The sequence below is a fragment of the Monodon monoceros genome, unplaced genomic scaffold (genome assembly GCF_005190385.1).
Source record: "Monodon monoceros isolate NGI ecotype Baffin Bay Population unplaced genomic scaffold, NGI_Narwhal_1 Super_Scaffold_2, whole genome shotgun sequence".
NCBI lineage: Eukaryota > Metazoa > Chordata > Mammalia > Artiodactyla > Monodontidae > Monodon > Monodon monoceros.
The window spans coordinates 46842167-46868202 of NW_021703776.1; the positions used below are offsets into that span (position 1 = coordinate 46842167).

General features: G+C 37.9%; 1 protein-coding gene across 1 annotated transcript in view; it reads right to left on the reverse strand.

Annotated features, from left to right (window-relative positions):
* The window catches only part of ASB4 (ankyrin repeat and SOCS box containing 4), an 82160-nt gene extending 64438 nt beyond the window's left edge, over window positions 1-17722 (reverse strand). The window contains exons 1-2 of the mRNA XM_029233557.1: window positions 17679-17722; window positions 16282-16424 (exon numbers count right to left, since the gene is read on the reverse strand). Of these exons, the coding sequence (XP_029089390.1) occupies window positions 16282-16424; window positions 17679-17722 (187 nt within the window). The remainder of the gene's footprint in view (window positions 1-16281; window positions 16425-17678) is intronic.
* Window positions 17723-26036: the final 8314 nt, after the last annotated feature.

Here is a 26036-nt window from a genome sequence, read left to right on the forward strand (position 1 = left end):
ATATTACTTGATAATATAGAGTTATTGTTAATTTCTTAAGGTATGGTAAAAGTATTGTGGTTATATAGAATAATATTCTTATTCTTAAGGGGTAAACTGTCATGATGCCTAAAGCTTCTTTTCAAATAATTCAGAAATACAAAAGTAAATGTGTATATATATGTATACATATATACGTGTATAGATATGTGAGTGTGTGTGTGTATGTAAATAGAGACAGAGAGAGAAAGCAAATGTGCCAAAAAATTAAAAGTTGGCAAATCTAATGAGGGATTTATGGATGACCATGATATTATTTTTTCAGCTTTTCTGTAAGTTTGAAATTTTCCAAGAGAGAAAAATACTCAATTTTTAAATGTACAAATCATTACAAATTAGAAAAATTGTGATAGTAAATGTTAATTTGAACATAAAGAAATTACACTTTATGTATTTTCTGTGGGAGTCAAAACCGGTGCAAACTTTCTGCAGAATAATTAGCAACATGAATTTTAAAAAACTAAAAATGATAATAGTATTCAATTCTTAGAATTTACATAAGCATATAGACACTGATGCAAATTGTAACATAGTATTTTAACTTATTTCATTGATGTGTAACACAAATACAAGAAAGTAGAAAGTGACAAGTCATAAGTATACGGCTTGTCCAATTTTTACAAAGTGAACACACCCCTGTAACCAACCCCCAGGTCAAACCACAGAGTCGTTCAGGTACACTTGAAACTCCCTTTATGTCACTTTTCAATCCAAACACTCACCTGACCCCCAATGACAACGACTATCTTGACTTCTAATATGGTAGATTAACTTTTTTTAATGTTTAAGATTTTTGTTAATATTCTTAATTTTAAATCTTCAAGAAGATAACATTTCAAGCTTAACATAGTGTAAAGTATTTGTCCTGAAATAATGGATGGATAAATGAATAAAAATGTATATATAGATGATTATATTGTTCACAATAGTAAAAAACATGGAAGCAATCTAAGTGACTGACAGTAAAAAATGTGATAAACAAATTATGTCATATCCATGTGATGAAACACCCTTCAGTCATTATGACTAGGTAGATATATACTGATTTTAAAATATCTATGAGATAAGTAATTTATAAAATAGTATATGTAGCATAAATATTCTTTTAAAATATCTATACTTATATAATGTACAAATATATGTATATATTTACATAATTTGTCTCTATCTATATAATGTATAAATATGTGTACTAAATGCACACGTAGGAAGAGAACTCTGTACGCATGCATCAATTCCCAAATATCATCAGCTTTTATCTCCTAATGCTAAGATTACATCTGATTTCTTCTTTATCTCTTTCTTATTTTCTGAAGTCATCTACAATGAGCACAAATTACATTTGTGATAAAAATGTATTTCTGCACTGAACGTATTAATAACGATAACTTGGTAACGCAGCATAAGCACAGAATTGTAGATTCCATAAAGTAAGGAGCTAAATCATTCTCCTGCCCTCAGTGCTCAGTATGAACGAATAAATGAATAATGAATGAATAAAGAATTATTGATTATTTACAACGTCCTTAGCACTATGCTTGGTTGAGAATGAGATACTGTTCCTTTTATGTCCACATGCGTGACTCAAGTATAGCAATTATTGATTGATATGTTTTGGTCCTTTTTGACAAACTTAAGAGAAAGAAAAGCATTCCCGGTAGAGGAAACAGAGACATAGAGTTTTACTTTATTGGAGGATAATTAGTCCTGGAAAAGGTAACGAAAATTCACACTACCTAAAATTAAGACTGAATTTCACAGTTGGGGGGTGGAGGTGGGGTTCTCTTAATTCATCTTGAAAAAGAAAAGCAAAAATTATAGGGAACATATTTTCATCTAATATTTAACTTGTAGGCTGACAGTTACTTGTATAATTCATAGAACCACAAAATACAATGTTTACTATTTTCGGAGAAAGATATTTAATTCTTCTGATTCAATTTCATAATGACATGAAGCAATATACTTTACCTTTTGAATGGTTTTTGTCAAACTAATATATAAAAAGAATCATATTTACAAACGTACTCAAGAGCTTCAACAGATTTGCCAAGGGCCTTTCTTCATCCTTTGATATTCCAATGACATACAAACTCAATGGCTGGAGTTCCCTCTAAAACACCAATCAAATCCTCACGCTCTCAAACTTTTCTTATGCCATTATTAACAGAAATAACACTGACAAATTGCCATTAGTAAATGGTTTTGTATGTGATTTGGGCAGTTCTCCAACGTTTTCATCAACCTCATGAAATCTTAGCTGATTTACAAAATTTGCAATTTCACTTTGTGATGGACATCAGAAAACCCAAGTGAGATATAGACCCAACAGTCAAGGGTATGTTCTCATATTTGAGTTTGCCACCTTGTGACCCGAGGGACTAAGATAATGGGTGATCAGTTAATAGGCTCCATAATTCTTAACAGTAATAAAGTTTTTAATCTAACCTTACCATTCCAAATTTTACATATTCTGCTTTCAAGGATAAACAATAAGTTGAGAGGGAGGGAGGCAAATACCAATGAATATTGAAAAGGAAATATCAGATAATACATAATTAAATCTCACATTGTGGTTCACAAAGCAATTCATTCCATTATTGGAAAGTTAAAGTCAGAGCTTCTTTGTTATATTGAGTCAATATCTGTCTATTCATAATTTCTTCCCATTAAGTCTAATTATGAACATGCAATTATACATTTACAATTACACTCTTTCTAACATTTGAAAATAGGATTCTCTCTCATTAATCACTTTTTTCCTCAGGTAGTGTCAACTGTTTCTTTTTGGGGTGATTTTCAGAATTCTCTTATCCTGCCTGTTCTCTTCCGGATCCTCTTTAGTTGATTGATAAGTGCCCCTCTTAAATTTTGGTGCCTAACATGGAACATAATATTCCTAGAGGGAGCTGAAAACAAAGGATTCTGATGGATGACACCAGGGACACTCTGTTTTTGTTGAAATTGTATTGGGATTCTTAGAGGGCACTTTGCAAGCTTGCCTCGTGTTACAGTTGTAATTCCTTCAACAAATACCTACTCAGACCTTCAATATGCCAGACACTTATTCAGAGCACTGCAATGGACAACAACAACAAAAATCCCTGCCCATGTGGAATTAAGCTAATGGATTTAAGTAGTAATGAAGTCCCCAGATCTTTCCAATCACCTGTACACTAGAAACTGTCACAAAGTTGTAATTCACTGAATTTCATACAGAAATAATACAGTTTGTTTATATGCAATTAATTGATCTGGTCCCCCTTATGGGTTTTCTACATAACTTAGTGGCAAAGGGAAGGACAACTTAATTTTAGTCCAACCGGATATGCTTAGTCTGATCCAAATATTTAGCAGTCTCTTTAGGTAAATCCTCAGTCTCTTTGGATAAAAGTCTCTATCTTTGAGAATTTTGAATTTCCCCCTAATATGGTCATTTCTAATCTGGATTTCCCTCTGAAAATATGGGATATGTATAGGAGCAATACTAATTCAAAATACTAACTCAATATACTAATACTTAGCATCCAGAATCAATTAGAAGAGAATTTAGCCATAAATAACCAGTATGGCTAGACCAGTGTACACCAGGGGTAGGAATGCAGCTTATATGACCTCATGAGAGGAGAGGCAGTCCTAAGACGAACTCATTGTCCTCTAGACCCTCCCTGATCTTCATAGCAGAGTGGCTCCACTAAATTGGTCTTGTCTGGGTGTATTCAGGTTTCTGGCGTCCACCACTGGAGAATGTGATCCTAGTCATTTGCCTCCAATCTTGATGTCCTCAAATACCACAGCCTCTGGCTATGTTAGTCCAATGTATGCTCTGAAACTCTGTGTCCTCTCTCCAGGCACACTGCCACTCTCTCACACTTCATACAGAGACCATGAAGAACCAGCAGCTTTCTATAGCCACCTTCTTGCCATCTTTTGGGGGCCAGAATGGACATGGACCTAAGCTGAGGGCTGGGGTTCTCCAGGGGGTCTACATTCTCCCTGATGCTGAGCCACTGCTCTCAGCGTCTTCAGACTTCCTCAGGCATATCTTGTTACCAAGTCCCCTCCCCTCTCCGTGGCTCTACCAACGTTCAACTCTGAAACAAGTGTGTGACTAGGGATGAGAACGTGGCATCTAACCCCTCAATCAACCTATATCTCTTCTCATAATCCCTCAAGACTTCCAGGCTTCCTGACTAAAAGGGTCCAGTTTTAGACTTCTTACTTCCTCTTTAACTTTTTCTTTGTCTCCCTAGGTCAGCAAGCTTGTTGACCGCCCTCCATAGGTGGAAGAGCTGTCATTGCATTGTGGAAGAAACTTTGGATCCTGAATCCTTTGAGCATGGTTCTTGATATACTAAAGAAGGAGATACAATGATTTAGAAAAAAAATCCTCATTTTCTTAAAGCCTGATTTTCACAACTATTGTATTTCTAAAAGTCAGCATTGAGATTTAAACCTTATCAAAGGCCAATATATCCTAGGGTGTTCTCATACTTTCTTTCCTTGGGTTGATAAACATCAAGACTTGGCCCTGAAGGCTGAGGGCTACAAAGTACACGATTTAAGAATGAAAATTAAAAGCATTGATTTAATGTTTGTAAACAAATTTATAATTTTGACCTAAAGAAAGGACTTTAAGTTTTCCCACAGAAGCTATTTCGGTCCCATCTCATAACTATAAAAATAAATAAATATAAATTCTGCAGAATATTTTGAGAAAACAAAGCAAATTTCCATGAAGAAATGCAGGATATTGAGAAAGTCATCTGGATTATTGTGCTAAAAAATCAATTATTGACCAATTTATCTGAGCGGCAGAGGATAAAACCAAGAGATTATTATTTGCGCTTAGAAAACAAATAGCAGCTTAATTAAAATGCCCCTCAAGGTCATTCTAATATATAGGAAGTAAAGTGACCAATGCTAATAAAACACATTTGAGAGCTTTCCACATTATCCAGACCACTGCTTCAAGCCACCATCTCTCTAGGCCTCAAGAGGCAAAATTACACAGAGACTATATTTCACTCTGTCTGTTCAGGCCCATCAGAAATTCCTGTCTCCTCTGATCTTAAAAATAAAAACTCCCCATCCTGTAAGAAGAGTTTTTTATTAGTGTTTCACAACATGCTCAGGACAGTGTCCTCTCCTCTCGGAGCAAAGTGAAGAACATTCTAACAAGGTGATGATATTGTGCAAGGGGCCTGGAAGACCCTCTTGTACTCTCTGAGGACCTATAGGGGAGGCAGCAGGCACAGAAGCCCGGCTGCTTGTTTTCTTGATGTCTGTGTACAACATAATCTGACCACTTGGAGTATCTTCTCTGAAACACAAATAGCTCCTTGGTCCCTGAAGGCATTTAAACATGAATTTGATGCTACTAAGCCAGCAACTACCTATCAAAGGCAACCACAGAGAAGAAATCAGAAGCCAAGGCTTCTAAGATATACCTACAGAAACCAAAACTTCTGTGAAAACAGAACCCCTTGGGCCTCCCTGACTTTCCTAGGCAGATGAATTAGGATGTCCTTGCCATCAGCCCACAGAAATTGTTGATAAGGTGGTCTGATATCTTTTTCTTCTTAGCTGCTATACTTAAGTCTACCATGCAGCATCTTACTGATTACATGTCATCTTGTTTTGTTTGTTATTGTGTCATATATGTTAGTGTTAATGTTTTGTATAAAGATTGCTTTTGGTTATAGGTAACACCAACAACTGAAACTGACAAATAATAAAAAAGATTTATCGGTTTACAGAATGGACAATTCCAGTTAAAGCATGGGTTTCAGGAGAGCTCTGATCCAGGGATTTATAAAGTCATCAGGGCACTTTCAGGTTGCTGGTACTGTTAGTGGTGTAATTACAATTGTCATCGTTATTTCTAGTTTACAGATTAGGAAAACTAAGAACGCAAAGACTGTAAGTGAATTATACAAGGTTAAATGACAAATAAATGACAGATCCAAGGTTCAAGCCTACTCCTTGAGACTCCAAACCAATGTTGCTATTGGAGCAGAGGCTTTTTATAGAGTTTTGTGAGGCATTGTATTATGATCACTAAGTAACCTAGGAAAAAATCTGCTTAATTTACCTCTTCATTCAATAAACATTGATTAGGAACTTACTACGGGCCAGGCACTATATTAGTCATCTTTTGCTACATAACAAGTAACCCCAAAATGCATGACCTTAAAGCAATAATAATCACTTATTATCTCTCATGGTTTCTGTGGGTCAAGAATTCAGACAGGACACTATGGGAAAGGGAAAGGCTTGTCTCTGCTACATGATATTTGAGTCCTCTGCTGAAAGACTCAAAGGCTAGGTGTTAAAAGATCCCCTTTCAAAATGGTTTGGTCACTTAGCTAACAAGTTGGTGCACACAGTTTGGTTCCTGTCCGTGTACTCCACGGGGCCGCTTCAATGTCCTCACGACATGGCAGCTGGCTTCCTCCAGAATGAAGAACCCGTGAGAGAAAGTTGGAAGCTGCAATGCCTTTTCTTACCTGACTGAGGAAGTTATACACCACCACTTCCACCATATTCTTTTGGCCATACTGAGCTGCCCTGATTTGATGTGAGATGAAGATAAAAGAAAGGCATGGGGGACTTCCCTGGTGGCCTACCGGTTAGGATTCGGGCTTTCACTTCAGGGGCCCGGGTTATATCCCTGGTCAGGGAAGATCCCACAAGCCACACAGTGTGGCCAAAAAAATAAAAGAGAAAGAAAAAGAAAGGCATGAATACCAGGAAATGAGAGTCATTGGGGGTTCATCTTAGCCACTGCTGGGGCTCTTCTTAAGCACTGTAAACACATGAAGAAAATCCCTACCTTTATGGAGCCTGTGTACACGTGAAGGGATCATAGGGGAATCAGACAATTAAAAAAACATAGTTTGTCAGGTGGTAATACATGCCATAGAGAATAATAAACTAGGGAAAGTCTAGGATCCCAGCCAGCTCATAAGTCACCCATGTATAGATCAGAAAAATGTATGTTCCTTTGGGCCAATAAGTGAAAAAAAGCACCCTCCACTTCCAGGCTAGTCCTGGGAAGGTGTTATGGCCTTGGAAAGCACGGCAATTTCAAATATATGATCAGAGAAGTCCTCACTTTCCCTGAGCAAAAACCTGAAAGAAGTGTGAGAGCAAGGCATGCTGATATCTAGGGGAAGAGCTTTCTAGGTCACGGAAGCAGGAGATGCTAGTGCCCTGAGATAAGGAAAAGGAGGTGACCCTAAAAGGCCATCCTGATTCAGATACCTCTACCTCTTTTCAGGTATTTCTGAAGCTCAATAAAGCTTAACAGTGGAACTGATGTATGTCATTTATTTCATTTCTTATACTTCTTGAACCCAAGTCCAATTCTCTAAGTTAAACTTAGAACAGCATTTTTGTATTTGCTGTGTGTCTGGCCTGGTAGTTAAGTTCTCAAAAATGGCTTATCATTGATGATAGTTTTATATGTTCCATAAATAAGCAGAAAAGTACACACTTCATTTTATTTGTGGATATTCAGTATTGAAGTGGAGCAAACACAAAAATTTCTCAAACTATATTAGGGTTTCAATTCCCTGTTCTCCAAGGTCCCTGTATCACCCTTCATGTCGGGGCATGGCAGACGATTTATAACAGAGACCTCGCAAACTAGTACCATTACAGCTATACTTTTGTAACAATGCAGATCAAGTCTGTGTGCTAAGCATACTATTTCATAAGAACAATTTCCATGGTTGAAAGAATCAAACCAAACAATGTATATAAATGTGATTTGTACGTTGTAAAGCATTCCAGAAGCATTACAGGATTACTGTTGCTGCCGTTCATATCAGTGAGAGCTAACAGAACATCACAACTCTCCTGAGAAAGAAAACTCTCCTGAGTAGCTCCTGGTGTTACTGTAAAAGAGCACTGGACTGGGAAACCTGGTTGTGTTCCCAGCTCTGGTGATAATTAGCTGTGTGTGTTTCAAATAATTCAAAATACCTCTCAATGACTCAGTTTCCTCTAAATCAAAATGAGACCTACTAGACCCACTCCTCAGCCTTTAGTTTTTCTTTTTATCTCTCATTGAATTCGGGGTCTCCTGGATATTGGCAAAGCTTGACAGTGTTTTACAAGGGCAGACGTCCGTGCCCCATTCTCTGAATGGGCTGCCCATTGCCCTTGCCCGCAGACAGGGTCAGTTTCTGTCTTCAACCAGTTGGGGGCGCTGGAAGAACTCTTAATACCGTCTCAATTCTAAAGTTCTTGGTGGAATTACAAACTGGAAGCGTGTGTTTAGCATAAAATCTGTTTTTAAAAATCCCACAAATGACTGAAATGATTGCTTTGTAAGCAATAGGGCTCAAAATCCTTCTCAAGCACATCCTCACTTAGAACTCTATTTGTGGCCTGGCATCCTTCTCTGGAATGCTGAAGCCATTCTTTAGCCACTACTACACACTTGGAATTAATATCAGCGAACAAACCAGCTGTCTTCCATGTGAGAGTATTTAGACTGAATTTGTAGTGCATCACTCGGAGCTTTTCTAGAGCTTCTTGGTCGCTGGCACCATGTTACATTGTTCTCTTTCATTTGCTCCCTTAATGAGTGGTGGATGACAGAATGGCTGGATTGACACAAGCAATAACCAAGCTCTGGTCCACCTGAATTTTGACAGACTACATTTAATGTCATCGTTGACTGTGAAAGACAAGGTTTCTTGAGATTAAACATCCCTGCGCACACAGGGGGGCACTGACTCTGTGCTCCAGGTCTCCTAGCAACTGGCCTGCATTTACATGCCCTTCCAGCATGGTTCAAACGCCCAGCACAGCTTGTATTTCCATCCCCGACCCCGTTACACACATCACAAAATCAACTCGAGGGAATCATTTACCACAATTTTGTCTCATCAGAACATACACAGCATTTGCATCCGCTTTTTAATTTTGACAAATTTACAAAGCAAGAGGGAAGAAAACTGCCCTTCCCTTTCAGGTGTCAAAGACATCAGACTGTTCTGAGTTGTCTTTTCTAACATTCTGGAACGTCTGTTAAGACGTACAGCTCTGGGCTTCCCTGGTGGCGCAGTGGTTGAGAGTCCGTCTGCCGATACAGGGGACACGGGTTCATACCCCGGTCCGGGAAGATCCCACATGCCGCGGAGCGGCTGGGCCCGTGGGCCACGGCCGCTGAGCCTGTGCGTCCGGAGCCTGTGCTCCGCAACGGGAGAGGCCACAACAGTGAGAGGTCCGCGTACCGCAAAAAAAAAAAAAAACAACCTACAGCTCTCAGAAGCCAGTAAGCTTTTTACCAATTAGAAAGATTCCTCAACTTGATTTTATGTTTGTGGAGATACTAAGCTGTGAATGCCCACAAAATGCATGAAAGCTGTTTGTTCTGGCGCACTGCTGAACATAACACATAATCTCTGGGTTCTTACAGAGAAAATTTTGCATGAGAAAATTTTGCATGATGAGTCATGCAGACAAAGCTTCAGTTACAGGAAAACCATAGGAAAATAATCTACCTAAAGAAAAACAGCATTCTTGCTTTTTCAAGAACTTATTTACTTGTCAAGTAGAATCACAGAATTTTAAACTAGAAAACAGTTTTGACTTAAGTGTATCAAACCTACTTATTTAAGGAAAAAAAGTACTGAGACCAGGTAGCTTGTGTGACTTACTCAAGATTCCACAGTTATTCAGTGGCAAAGTGGAGGCTCAGACTTAGGGTCAAGCTTCATACTTTAGTTTTTGATGCTGCCTCCCTACAGTTCTCAAAATAGGCAGCCACTTTAGTGCACACGAGAAAGTCATCCTACTCTCTTTAAAGTGGATAAATTTATGAAAACTTTACAAATTTGTAAAACAAGCAGTGTTCAATTATTATTTTATATATGTGATATTCTGTTGTGGTTGCTACGTATTCAGGGGATTCAAAAGCTGACACAGAGTTCATCCTTCGGCAGATATTTAAGAATGCTCTCTTAGAAAGAAATCCACAAATATAGCTTCTAACAACAAAGCACATTTAAAAGCTGCAAACATTTTTCTGGAGAGAATTAAAGCCATGCTGTTAGTTGTCATTTATGTGCTGTCTTTAACACACCAGGCCACATGATGGCAGTGTTCCTCGGTAAATGAACCTGGAAAAACAACTGCAGTATCCCCTGGAAAAAAAAAACCTACACCAATGCAGATAAAACTTGATCCAGATTAAATCATAAATATGGGTTAAAAATTTGGGGGTTTTATCCACTTAAACCATATCTTTTATGATCATATTTTCCTACAATGAATTTCTCTGTTCAGAATTTGCCATGGGTCTATGATGTTACAGAATGAATTTCAAGATGTGAGTGGTTAGCAAATACATAAATATAAGTTAAACGTTGTTTGGAGGGGGAGGGTGGTTGTCGGTCTACTGTTTGTTTTCACTGCGATGGTATTAAGAAGAGCACTTAAAATAATAAACTAAATATGTTTTGTACCGTGTGTCTTTAGATTCTTTCCAGACCGTTATTGTCTTATGAGTCTCTGTCTTTGGGTGTGGGAAAGCAAGGCAAGCTTGCTTCTCATGCTCAGAATTTTCCTCTTAGGCTGAAAATATTCCCTCTAAGACGAGAAGGAGATTTCCTGAGTCTCCTCTAAAAAGGCGTGAAGCCACAGATGGAGGTGAAAGCAGCAGCTACTGTCAGTCAAGGCCTCAGGCAAGACTGTGAAATCAAAGATTTGTTCCCGTTTCCCAGCCCCAGCCCTTTCTAGTGTCTCTTAGGCTGCCCCTTGACAGCGCCAGGGGGTAAAAGAGCTAGGCTTGTCCTCTAGATCTTTATTTCTTGATCCTTCCTAGGTGGATTTTGTATTTGAAACACGGGTTGTGAACTTTCTATAAATCTTACAAGAATGAATGTCAGTTACCTGCAAGGGAATATCTGGGGACAGGCATGCAATGTACATCCAACTCATACAGTGAACAGACTTGGCCGGAAGCTGTCAGAGGACTCTCTGGGCTTGCCTGGCAGTCCTGCCACCGCATACCACAATTCAACAACTATTGACAGAGTTATTATTTATGTGTCTGACACTGGTAGGACTGGCAGCAGGATGAGTAGCAGGATGCAGCCCCTGATCTCAAGAACTTACAGTAGAATCAAAGAAATGAGAAATACAGACTACACAACAGGGCAGAACAGAATATACTGTGAGAGTATTATGGAAGGAAGAGCTCACACCTTCTGATTGAAGGCTCAAGAAAGACTTCATAGAGGAAATGATATTTTACATAGGATTTTGATAGAAACCAAAAAACATTAGGTGTTTGGTTACACTGTGGCACCGCCTAGGAATGCGCTCTCCCCTATATCTCCACTCACTGAAGGCCCTTCCCAGTCTTAACCTATGTCAACTATCCCTCATGGCAGGGAGTGAGGGCATAGGGAGAGAATGGTAATCCAATTTTACTAAAATAAAAAGAATCTCGGGGCTTCCCTGGTGGTGCAATGGTTGAGAATCTGCCTGCCAATGCAAGGGACACGGGTTTGAGCCCTGGTCTGGGAAGATCCCACATGCCGCAGAGCAACTAGGCCCGTGAGCCACAACTACTGAGCCTGCGCGTCTGGAGCCTGTGCTCCACAACAAGAGAGACCAAGATAGTGAGAGGCCCGCGCACCGCGATGAAGAGTAGCCCCCGCTCGCCGCAACTAGAGAAAGCTCTCGCACAGAAACAAAGACCCAACACAGCCAAAAATAAATAAATAAATAGATAAATTTATAAAAAAAGAATCTCAACCGGAGAAATAGAAGATAACACTGGACACCTGATTTGGGTCTATAACCACAGGAGGCCTTGAATGCAAATAGAGCAGTTCATGTTAAACCCCACCAATAATGGGAATCACTGAGGAATGCCAATACTCTGGGTTGTAATTTTACGTCCAAATTCTGTATCCAGCTGGGCATAGGGAGAACTATGTAAGTAAAGATAGTCATTAAATATAACTGATGACTTATTCTATTCTATTGGCAGCCTGAATTATGATAAGGGTTCTCAAACTTTAAGGTACTTCAGAATCATCTGGAAAGCTTGTTACATTGCAGACTGCTGGGCTCCAACTCTCAAAGTTCTGATTAAGTTTGGGTGAGACCTGAGAATTTGTTCAGTGCCAATGCTGCTGGTCTGGGGACCACACTTAAAGAACAATTAGTTTATGGGCTCTATAGAATACTTGTCAGGTTAGAGAAAGCTACCTCGTCCTAAGGATCATACCACAAAAAAACCTCCTAAGCCCTTCCCTGATTATGGTTTCTACATTTCAATGATTGGGAACATCAGATAATTTTTATCTTAACCACATGCCTGTTCTGAATTTAAAAAAAAAAATTTGCTGTTGAAAACATGGTATGCATATAATATAAAAATGAGTTTTTAGAATTTGTTTTATTTCCATCACAGACCTCATTGATTTGAAACTGTATGTTAAGTGATCATAACCAGCTATTGGGGGCTACAGTAACTTAGAATGTTGAAAGAAATATACAAAACCAAAGACCCAAGAAAAGAAATTTAAATGATAATGAGTGAGATGACTGACTATCCCATGTGATAACTTTTATTTCTTTAAAATATCAAAACATATAAGATATTATTAAGTGCTATAGTCTACGTATATCCTATTTTTATATTTTGGCCAAAAAAACAGAGAAAAATACAAATGGCCGTTTATATATATAAACGGCTGGGGTAATCATTCAATTGAATAGCCAAGAAAAGCTAATGGGCTACAGTTCAGGACACGTATGCTCTTGGGAGCTAACGTGAGGTCAGGAAACTGTATCAACCTGATCATGTGATGTACAGTCTGGGCCCTATCTGTTATAGGTGTGCCTCTGCTTTTAGCAAATACCACACATAAAAAGCCAGCTTTACAGAAAAGGTCAGGATTCATTGAAAAATCCTAGAAGAGTCTTTGAGATAATTTATGGCTTTATTTTACCGTTGCTGAAGGTGAAGTATAAAGAGGAAATGTGTCCAAAGCCACCCAGTTTCTTCTTTCCATCCCCCATCCCATCTAACCTGATAGTCAGTGAGTAAACACCTTCCCTTCTCTGATTTCCCACACCCTTCGCTTCCACCAGCCCTTGAGTCTCTCACTATTGTTCCCCATCTGTTGGCTCTGTCTCTCCAACGATGATTGCAAATGCCTCAAAAACAGGAGCCGCTTCTTCACCCCTCTCCTGAATTCCCTATGGATACATTAAGGGGCTGATTATTCCATTTATTACAAAAAAAAAGAAGAAACCTCCAAATTACAAAAGCATTCACAATAGGATCTGTATTCTATAGGCTCTTTCAGGTTGCGAGAGCAATGGAGACCAATCGTGCTTCCCTCATTAATGGGGGTTTATTGTGAGGACAAACAGGACGCAGACTCAGCAGCTGCACACACAGCCGGCCCCACCAGGAACTCCTCGCTGCCTGTTATTGTCCTGGATGAACCTGTAGCTCCTACGGCCGAGGCCGCGCAGCTGCTCTCCTGACTTAACTGCTTGCCCTCTCTGTGCCTCGGGTCCTTCACCTTCAAAATGGACATCATCATAATACCTACCTCGTTGGCTTGTTGGGAGGATTAACTGGGTTGACATATGTAAAGCTCTTACAAGGGTATCTGGGGCATAGTAAATGCTAGAAGATGTTGGCCATCACTATTAATTCAGCCCCTCCCCAATATCTCCTTGAATATGAGGGTTCTGGCTCCTCTGAAAGATACAGGCACAAAATTCCCTTTTTGTCTTCTGTGAGAAGTTGGCTTCCCCCCCCCCCCCACATAGTTTCTGCTCACTGGTATCATTACTGCCCTGGTGCAGAGAATCAGCTCACTGCCCTTCACTTCAGAAAAGGCCTCAGGAGCGACTGATTCCATGGAAACTCGCCACTGGTGAGCCATCATTTATTCTAGTGCCAGACTGCTGGAGGGTTGAGAGAGGAAATGGAGGATTTATCAGATTAGCTTCCTTGTACTGAGGCAGTTTGAATTTTCTCTACAAGTTCTGGCAAATCTTGACTTAACTATAGCATGGCTAAATTCTACAAACACTGTGAGGTGGGAAATAGAAATTTCCAGGAGGACCTGAGCTGAAATTGTACAGTTGGACCCGTGTGAGTCTGCAGGAGCACTGCTTGGGGCCGGCTGCAAATCTAGCTGAGGTGTTAATGTTTTATCATTCTGCAAAGAGGCTCTCTTGTAGTTAGCCCCGCTGTTGAATCTGGAGTCTGTCCTGAGCCTTTTTGCTCAAGGCTATGCACGTGGACCTAGGCAGAACATCCTTAAAGCCCCTATTAGTGAGAGCTGACTGCTTTCCCCTGTGAAGACAAGCATTACATTGCAGTAAAATGCAAATCCACTAACAGGCAACTGCAGATTTATAGCACTGCAGTTCCAGAGGAATCACAGGAAATAGAACCTTGTCTCTCCTGGTAAATCGGAGGTACAGACTTCTCCAGATTGCTCAGGACTCCACGCAGGAATGGCTACATAATTTGCAAGGCCCAGTGCAAAGTGAAAATATGGGATCTCCTGTTTAGAAATTACTACAACTTTCAAGATGGTGACAACAGAGGATTAACACAAGTGCTGGATCTTTCAGAGCACAGGGCTCTGGGCAGCTGCCCAAGTCACACGCCTATGAAGCTAGATCTGATTCCAGGTGTCACTGAAAAGTGGCACTTACGGTTTAAACACATCATATGGCCTATGGGGAGAGAATATGAGTGCAGGGGTCAACCTTGTTTCCCCACCTCCTGCAGCCCTGGGGACAACCACCCCATCATTTGATTGACGGGGGTAGAATCAAAACGGACCGCATTGCTGAGCCCCGCCTAGTTTTACTACTGATATTGTGTCATGCTCCTACCACCACACACCACACATCACCCTTTGCTGTGAGTCTGAGGACACTCACACTCCCCCTCTGGTCCTTGTGGTTTCTGCTTTGCATTCAGTAAGAGATCGAGTAGCACAGTGCTTGAAAGTACAGACTCTGTACCATGGCTAGTTGTGCAACCTTGGGCAAGTTATTTAATCTTTCTGTGCCTCAGTTTCTTCATGTATAAAAATGTGGACAACAGTAGTAGCTGTCTAAGAAAGCAAACTATGTTAGCACACATAAAATACTTAGAATTGTCCTGGGTACACAGTAAATGCTCTACGGTATTAGCTGTTATTAACCTGCCACCTTTGTCCCAGTTGAAATCTTCTGTTGCTACCATCACTGTCCTCTGGACTCCTGAAGTTCATGTTGGGGGTTGGGGCATTCCTCCACTGAGGCAAGAGGGTACTGGGCCAGGACTTCAAATTCATTACAGGCCAAAAATTCAGACATTTGTTTATATTTCCAAATGAGGTTAGATACATATGTTTACAGAGATACACTAACAGCATTGGAGGGCCTCTGTTCCTCCTACAAAAGTAATTGCTAAGTGTAAATATTTTAAGTTCAGTACAACCCTACTTTGGCATGTCTTCATTTTTAAGTATACCGGAGGCTGTGGAAATAGAGGGGGCCTCCTCAGCGTGTCAAGGGTCCTTGACACGGCCACTCCTGACCTTCCTCCTCTTTCCAGTAGTTAGAAAAGCAGAAACTGGAATCCACATTGTTCTGCAAAGGAGGAAGCCCACAGGAAAGAGAAGGGAAAATAACATGGGCCCTGAAGCAGGAGCTCTGGGGATCAAAACTGACTCAAACTCCAGCCCCGTTTTCTGTGAGGCCAGCCACGTTCGTTGAAGGGAGCATCTGTTCCTCTGTAGAATGGATTAAATGTACCTTCTTCCCTAAGTCACAGGGCTGCTGGCATTCGGGCAGGATAGATACTTCAGAAAACACAGTAAGAATGGAGCCAAAGGGGAAAGGAAAAAAGGAGACATTTCAAAGAGGTCATCAAGAACCAAGTCACTCTGGTATCAATGATGGCTGAAAGTGGAAATATGGCATAAAATAGGAGTTGAATTTAAAGCTCTAGAAGAAAACAAACAAAAGGTTGAGCTTACTTTGTAAACAGGGTCATATACTATGAGTTATGTGTGAATTTCTTTCTCTTGTTTGGTGATAGATGAGAAAGGAATTTTAAATAAAACATAAATATCTTTCCTAATTGGTGGGGGGGGGGCGGTAGAGAGGGAAGAAAACCCTACCTTTAGTTTCAAATGAATTAATGGATGGGGAAGTGCGAAAATTATCATCAGCCTTTCTTCTTACCGTCAGTCACCACAGCTGCAATGTCTGTCCACACAGCAAACAAGAAATGAGAAAGTAGCTGCTGATGTAGCCTCTGCAAGGCTTTACTGTCCTCCTGGCGGTGCAGGGGTAGACAGGGAATCTTGAGCAAATCTGTGTACTCTCTGCTTGATAGATAAAAAGAAAATTTTATTGCACAAGGTTTATAAATGTGGCCCTTGCTACATGTGTTTGTTCATTTTTTTTAATTTTAATGGAAAAACAGTATTTTATTTGCTTAGATCTATGCATTTTAAGAGTCTTAAAAATAAGCGTAAAAGAGCTTTTACTGCAACATAAAGATCAAAGAGAGTCAATTTCCTCCCACAGCTATTTCTTCAGGTGTTTTTTATTCTGAAATGTTATCTTCTTCTTTTCAAAATCGTGCCCAGAATGAAAAAGCAATCTGTATTTAAATACCTGCATTATATTTCCTTCGCTTTTCAAGAAACTGTGTGCCCAGACATTTAATGGTCAGATTACACTTATAACGAAACTAGAACAAAAATTCAGAAATTGTATACCTGTAATTTGGGGGCATGTGTTTAAAATTAAAAACAAAAACCAAAAACTTTTTCCAAGAAGAAGCTCTGTGCACTGTATTAGGATGGGCTACTCTGATTCAGAATCTGTTGCCATGGCGACCAATCTGGGTGCCTTGTGGGCTCTGTAAGACAGGCTAGTGTGGTAATTATATAAGCTGAAGTGCTGCTGAATAACCCCAGGAAGGCAGGACTGCCTCAGTGCAATTTCTAGGAAACCACTATTTTAAAATTCATACATCATAATGCCTTCTTCTTTTATATGGAAATCTACCATTTTGTATTTTTTGTATATAAATCTGATAAGACTGATAGAGTAGAAAATAAAATTTACTAACTTCTGAACATCAGAAATATGCCAAATTAACTGTATTTTATACTAATGAATTTATTTCCAACAATCCTATTTTTTTATGACTGGACAATGAACCAGCAATTAAACGGCCTACTGTTTGTCATAATATGCCACGTGTGACTTAGTTTTTTTTTAAATATGTAATATATAATAATTATAAAAGTATAAGTAGGTAATTGATTAGAACAATAAATCAATGCCATTTTTAACCTAAATAGACAAGTTAAATTAGTTAAGTGTGAAGTGCAATTAATACATAGATTTCAATAATTTCAATGAAAAATATATTTAAGAAGAAGATACATACAGATCTTATCAATCTTTTTCATATTTTACATTCCACATTGTCACACGCGGTCATAGGCCATGCTTGTAAGAGATAGATCATTACTTGGCACACAGGAAATTGGTTTCTGATGATGATGTAATGTTATTCCTTCATTCAGCAAACAGTTACTTAATGAGAAAGCTAGATATTTCACCTTAAACAAGTCTTTTCACCTCCTCGGGTCTTCAGTTTCCTCATCTGTAAAGTAAAAGTTCGTATTCAGGGCCTTTCCAGATCAAAAATTCCACAGTTCTAGAACTCACAAGATAAAATAGTCTTCATTATCAGTTGTCTAGTACTTTTACTTTGAAGAAAACTACTATTTATTCAATACTGACCATATCTTGACACTGTGTTTGACATTTTACTTATATTACCTGTGGTACTATAAGGTAGGTACTGTAATCCCACTTAACAAATGAAGAAACAGGGTATATAATTTGAATCTAACTCAAATTTCATATACTTTGTATTACACCATGCACATTAGTGAAGGATCTTCAGCTATCTCTATGGATGGATGATATTTTTGTGATGATAAAAAAATGTAAAGTACGATTGTATAACATGTCAGAACTCTGAAAGCATTGATTTTTTTAATTATTAAAGAACTCTGAAATCAATGTGACAAAAGATTAAACTGAACTATCATGAAATAGGGACTTGCAGATTCTTCCAAAGGCAATGGGATGTAAGAAGTGGACACTACTTAGTGCAAGAACAATGCTAAAAATGGGACTTAGACATTCTCTTACTGTTTATTAGTACCCATTTTTGTCTAGTCATACTTAGGTGATTAATCATGGATCTAGGTCTGATGAATTGAATTTTATAAAAATTAAATGCTGGTAAAAATAACCATTGTAATGAGCACTTAAAATGACAGATATGACTTTCATTAACCTGAGTGTTTTTCCTATTACTCCTCAGAAAGCACTTTCTCTCCCCCTGTATTTGAAGATGAGGCTGATAATGAAGCGGCTATTCAGGTGTCCACATTTATTTGCAAAATCATCGTGTATTCCACAAACTCCCTCCATTACGTACATGGTCTTCTGTTCAGTAGTTTTACATACTTTTTACTGAATCAATACTGGCCCTTTCCTGTTCTGTCCAAAGAAGAGCCCCCCCCCGCCCCAACCAAATGCTTTATAACTCAATGAATGCAGTTCTGGCTCTTTATCTTGGAGACTTTTTTGCCTCAAGTCCCAATGTTATACCCCATCTTGTTTTCTGTTGTGTGAAAGAGGGGTCTGATGACAGATTTCATTTCCCAGAATTTATTACCTATTGTGTATATTGCGGTTCAGTCACAATGACCCCATCTGCATTTAGGTTGAATGGGGGGCCCCCACCCTGACCCAATTTAATAAAAAAATAATGAGGCCACTCAAAGCTCATAGATGTGTCAGCACTATGAAAAGGGTCTATAATCAATGCAAATGTGATGTTTTCCTGCTTTGTGGAGCACAGAGGTTTGACACCCATCTCTTTTACTGGATCAAATCAGACTCCCTCTTTGCTTTGAGAATCTAATGAAAGGTATGGACTTTCTTCTCCCCTCAAAAAAAAAAAAAATGCATGTGGCTGGATAATTTATTGAAATGTTAATTGGTGGGTTGTTTCATGCTCTGTTTTTTCCTCCCTCCTGTTTCAGGAATGTGGTCAAGCCTCTTGAGATGCGAATTGTCCCCCTGAGGTTGTACAGAGCACAACCTGCCAATCCATTCATGGTAGGCCTCCCGGAAAGTTCAGGAAGCTTTGTATTGTCCAAGGATGGGGCTGGAAGAGTATCAGTAATGACTGAGCTCGGATTTCCTGCCATCCAAGGCAGAATGGGGGCTTGAGGTCAAGTTTAACTTGATTTAAAGTTTATTGCATAATATGATGTTTTTGCACACTTGTGTGTAGATATAGGTTCCCATCCTCTCTATAATTCTATGTACCCACACATAATTTTACACAATATTTCTGAGGGTTTGTGACCTCCATCCCCCAATTCATCCTACCCCACTCTCTGAGGTCAATAATAAGAATTTTAACGTTTATTAAGCGGTTACTATTGAGTTTTAACACAGAATAATTCATGTATTTTTAATGAAGAGGAGTAAGGGTTAAGAGGTTAAATAACTTTCTTAAGGTCACACAAGCCGTATTGATGGAGGCAGGATTTGAATCCAGACACACATGGGGTAGTAGTAAGCTATACTGTTGCACAAAAGCCATTGCTCTAGGATGCTATCCTCAGGACTGACTTTTATTTCTTTTATCTTCCTTAGTTTCCTAAAGACACCCTTTAGTAATCCACGCCCCTGAACCTGGTCATAATGTAACAAATCCCCATACAGAGATCAGTCACCATTCACACTCTGACATATTAAATGAGGCCCCTGCTATATGCCATTACCTGTTGGACCCAGGTCCCCACTATGCCATCCCCACATCTTAGAAGAACTCTGTGGCTTTGACTGGCTATTTCACCTCTCCAAACTTCAGGTTCCTTATCAACGAAATGGGGATGATAAAAATACCTATGACATGAGATTGTGTGAATTATATCAAAAGCAGGGCACATTAATTACTTGGCATAGGATAGGGCCTAGTACATAAGAGTTCAATAAACGGCAGCTCATTGTTATAATTAAACTGCATTATTCTAATCATGAAGAATTGCCCTCAGTTGATACTTCTTTGAAAGCAGACAAGGCCTGGGATCTGGAAGGTCTTCTGTGACTCCTTCAGGCTTATAAATTATTCCTTTGCACTACCATAGTATTATTATTATTTTTTTTTTTGCAGTACGCGGGCCTCTCACCATTGTGGCCTCTCCCATTGCGGAGCACAGGCTCCGGACGCGCAGGCTCAGCGGCCATGGCTCACGGGCCCAGCCGCTCCGCGGCATGTGGGATCTTCCCGGACCGGGGCACGAACCCGCGTCCCCTGCATCGGCAGGCGGACTTTCAACCACTGTGCCACCAGGGAAGCCCTACCATAGTATTTTGAACATACTTCATTGTTGCTTTTTGGATTCCATAAAAATTATGTTTTCACATATCTGTTTTCCATCACTGGACTGATAGCATCATATTGATTGTTGACATCTCAGTATCTAGCACAGTATCAAGCACTTAGGCTAGGAACTCCAGGAGTCCACCCCAGTTGTGCCTGGCTGTGACCTGGGTATGGCCAGAATAAAATATATCTATAATAATAATGATTTTGTATGTAGGAATACTAGGTATGAAATAATATTTGAAATGGAACAGAAAAGAATGAAGTACTATAGTTTCACATATTTTACCATTAGCATTTTCCCCCAGCTTTATTAGATATATAATTGACACATACATACTACTATTTTTCTTATTCTTCTCAGGGACTGTTTAATTTTTTTACTGTAACAGAAAACATAGAATATAGCAATATTTTAAAGGTAACACACATCCAGCCTTCAAGTGAACTAAAGATTTTGTTAGATCTTCTTTATAGAATTTAAGTTAGAATTTAATATTGGAAAAAATAACTTATCATTGACAATAAATATACAACTTCTTACCTTTCCCTAGTTTGTGTAAATTGAGATCATTTTAAGTCAAGATTGGTAGCATAAAATGTCTTCAAAGCTGGTGCACAGAACTCCTGTACCAGTCATTTAAATGAGTTCTCAAAGAGTTAAAAAGAATCCTGATTTCATTCGATTTACTACTGATGTGTCTCATGGAGAGAAAGGTTGACTATTAACAAAACAGTTAGACTTGAGGAAAGGTTTTGAAGAAAGAAAATGAAAAGCATTTAAAATTTAAAATGTAAATCAAGTTTCTAGCTTTAGAATAGAATATTAATTCAGGCCAGACTAATTTCAAATTTATGATAATTTCATTAGCTGCATTGAAGCTTTCCTTGATCCAATCTGTAAAAGAGTAGTTTGCTAATTAATAATTACAAAATATGGGAGATATTTAAGGCATTGTTTTCAAGCACTATTTGCATTTGTTGTTTTCAAGCACCATTTGCTCACAAGCTACTAATTATAATTTTAATTCATTTATTAACTTAGATCCAACAGAATCTTTGGTAATGTTTTACTATTCATTACTAATATTATTGTAATTACTTAAAAGTTATATAAATGCATTTATGTTCCAATAATATAATTCAGAATTTTTAAAGTAATTAAACTTCATTTTCTGGTATAGGTTACGTGTTACCTTTTAATTTACTAAAAAAGACTTAATAGACAACCTCTAAATTAATACTTTCAACTATATAGTGAAGGACTGAACTGCTATGGAGAAGTAAATAAATAAAACATTCTTACAAGTATGGTGAAACCTGTCAATGTTTTTTTTTTTTAACTAAGCTACAAACTTTTTATCAATCTGTCTTAAACTCACACTAACCAGATAAAATAATTTGTATAAACTCTTTAATGCAATAGGGCATCTTTCCACTTTAATTAATATCCTTACAAGCCTACAACGGTCATAGTTTACCTTTGTTTCTCAAATAGTCCATGTTAATTTCTGTGGTAAAATTGTAAGTAATAGTAATTATTATAATGGATGATTAAGTTGAAGACAAATATCAATCCATGGTTCTTTTCAAAATGGTACTATTTTTTTTTCCATCTCAGTAGTTATATAGAGCTCACTGATCCTCCAGTCTTCCTCTTAAACCTGTGACAAATCTTTTTAGAAGTCCCCCTGAGACCCTTCTTCTTTCTCTTTTCTCTGGGTTTTACTTGGGATTCTCACCTAAGTTCTTTCTCTTCCCCCTTTGTAGTCACCTTTCATCTCAACTGTTGCCATGGAGTCAACCATAGCAACGATTGCCCAATCAATAGCTGTCTGATTTCTCAAAAGCAGCTCAATCCAATTTGTCTCTGTGGTATTTCTTTATATATATAAAGCTAGAAAAAAATCCCAGTTTTAATCATTTAAATGCTTTATTAATTGATGCATATATTTTTGCTGAAATTAGTATTTCTTTGCATGTAATTTTGTTATTCTCAATAAGCAGGATTTATTAAGAGAGTTTTAAATAATTTAAATTTTATATTTTATAAGCCCTTTACATAAAATAAATTCACAGAAACAAATGTTCTTTATACTCTTGTTCTAGAGGACAAACTGATCCCATGTGGAAGCTCTCCCTTCCATAGTGATTAACTAGAAATAACAGAAAAGATGTGTGATTTTAAAATCCATTACCACAGAGGGAAACATAAATGGGTAACTTCAGGGGAATCCTAGAAAAATTTTTAAAATGGAATTAAATATGAGGAAAAAAACCAAAGGGTGCTGCTCTGGAGACTGCTGGTTCCAGACAAAATGGTGTAAACACATTCCATTTTATTTCTCCCACTAATCACAGCAACAACAACCACAAAAATCTTGGGAAAAAAATGTAAGACACTTATAGAAGACTCTAAAGGGAGGATAAAATAAAGTGGAATGGCTAGGGACCTTGGAACTTGAGGAACAACCTGGCAGTAAATTCTCTGAGTTTTTTCTTGCCTCATAAATACCTCAGCCTGAATGCTAGAGAACCTAGAAACATCAACAGTCACAGACAGAAAACAGCCCCAAGAAAAGTCTGCTTTCTCTAGCCAGAGGACCAGGAAAAGGTGATCCAACAAGACACAAACTCCTTAACCATACCTGCCTGTTCTGGGTGGGGGTGAACATTAGGAAAAGCACCACTCCTCTCCCCTACCACACTGGGCACTGCAGTGGCAGACCAAGGGGGCAGAGCTCTGTTTTCTACTCTGCCCACTGTAGTAACAAGGAGATGACCTTCGCCACATGAGTCAGAGGGTGAAACCCTGTCTTCAAAACTTGCCATGAAACAAAGAGGTGGTACCCTTCCATATACCCAGACAGTGCTGAGAGATTGTGGGATGCAGTACAGTCATCTGGGTAACCGAAGCAGAGCAGATCAGAATAGCATGGCAGAGTCTTGATAAACTAAACTGATATTTGAACTATAGTACACCAAAAGAGTAACAGGATATGCATTCTGAACCTCAATAGGTTGCTAAAGAAGATGACTTAATAGGAACCAAAGTCTCATAACACAATACTCAAAATGTCCAGGGTACAGTACACAATTGTCATACCAAGAACCAGGAAAGTCTAAACCAAATGAGAAAAGACAATCAATAGATGACAACATCTACATAACACAGATGTTGGAATTGTCTGAGCAGGATTTGCAAAAAGCTGTCTAAAATGCTTTAACAAGCAATTGTGAACAATTTTGAAACAAATTTTAAAAAACAGAAAATATTGCAAAGAAATAGAAGATGTAAAGAAAAATTAAATGGAAATTCTAGAACTGAAAAATACAATAATCTAAATAAAAACCTCGCTGGACAGTCTCAATAACAGAATGGAGATACAAGATAAGAATCAGTGAACTTTAAGGTAGTTTAACAGAAATTATTTAATCAAAAATACATAGGGAAAATGTTTTTTGAATAACTGAGCCCTAGGGACCTATAGGATAATAACAAGAGATCTTAGATTCATGTTATCAAAGTCCCAGAAAGAAAGAAAAAAAATGCAGTATTGAAAACAATTCAAAGAAATAATGGCTAAAAACTTCACAACTTTGATGAAAGATATAAACCTACAGATTCAGGAAGCTGAGCAAATCACAAACAGAATAAACTCTCCAAAATCTATACCTAAATACATCACAGTCACAGACAAGAGAAAAACTTTTGAAAGCAGTTAGGTAAAAATCAACACGTTACCTACAGAGGAACAATGATTCAAATAACAGCTGGTTACTCATTAAAAATCATGAAGGTCAGAAGAAGTGATACAAAATTTTTCAAGTGCTGAAACAAAAGAACTGTCAACCCAGAATTATATATCCAGTAAAAATATGCTTCAGGAGTAAGAAGAATTAGAGGATAAAAAAAAATTAAGAGAAATTATCCCCAGCAGAATGAAAGAATAGCTAAAGCAAATTCTTCATACTGAAAGAAAATGATAACAGAAGGAAACAAAGAACATCAAAAATGAAGAAAGAACAACTTAAAGGATAAAATATATGGGCAAGTCCAATAGATTATTTTTCCTTGCAATTTAAAAAAGTCATGTTTAACAGTTATAACAGTGTCTGATATGGTTCTCAGTGTATGTAGAAGTAATATTTTAAGACAACTATATTATAAAGAGGGAGAATAAAGTGACCTAAATAATGGTGATGCATCCACATTACACTTGAAGTGGTAAAATACTGATGATAATAGACTACAATAAGCTGCATATACTTATTGTAACACCTAGAACAACCACTTAAAAAAACTGAATGAAGAGACAGACTCAAGAGATAATACTGTAGATAAATCAAAATGGAATACAAAAAAAAAAAAAAAATGCTCAAGCAACACCGAGAAAGACAAGAAAGGAAAAATCAGAAGAATGAAAAATAAAGAGAATAAACAAAGCACATAATAAATGGCAGACATGAATTCTGAAATATCAATAATTACCTTAAGTATAAATAGCCTAAAACACATGAAAAAGGGAGCTGCAAAGCACATGAAGCAAAAACTTACAGAAATGAAAGAAGAAATAGAGAAATCCATAATCACAGTTGGGGACTTCAATATCCCTTTGTTAAAAGCTAGTAGAAATAGTAGAAAAAAATGTTAGGAAGGATTTAAGAGAATTAAACAATACCCAGCCAAAGAAATCTAATTGATATTTATAAGAACATTCTACCCAACAGCAGCAGAACACACATTCTTTTTAAGTGTGCTTGGGACATCCACAAAAGACTATTTCTTAGATCATAAAATGAACCTTAAGAAATTAAAAGAATTAAGATCACATAAAGTATGTTCTCTGATCATAATGGAGTCAAACTAGAATTCAATAACAGAAAGAAAGGAAAAAAATCACTAAACACTTAGAAATCAAACAATCTACTTCTATATAATCCATGTGTCAAATAAGTAGTCCCAAGGAAAGACTTTTTAAATCAACTGAATTAAAATGAAAATACAGAACATCAGAACTGTAGAAAACCACAATGAGATATCTATCACTACATATTAACCAGAATGGCTAAAATAAAAAAAAAAAAAATAATGACAACACCATATCCTGGTGAGGATCTGGAGAAACTGGATTTTTTCATACATTTCTGGTAGGGATGTAAAATAGTACAGCTACTTCAAGAAGCAGTTTGGCAGTTTCTCAAAAAACTAAACATGCAACTATCACGTGACCCAGCAATTGCATTCCTGGGCATTTATCTTAGAGAAATGAAAACTTATGCTCACACAAAGACCTATAGATGAGTGTTCGTGGAAGCTTTTTTGTTATAATCAAAAACTGGAATCAGTCCAGATGTTCTTCAACAGGTGAATGGTTTAACAAACTTTTACACTGTTACAGTTACACTGACCATGGAAAACTACTCAGCAATTAATTTAAAATGAACTATTGATATATACAACAATTTGGATAAATCTCCAGGGAATTGTGCTAAAAAG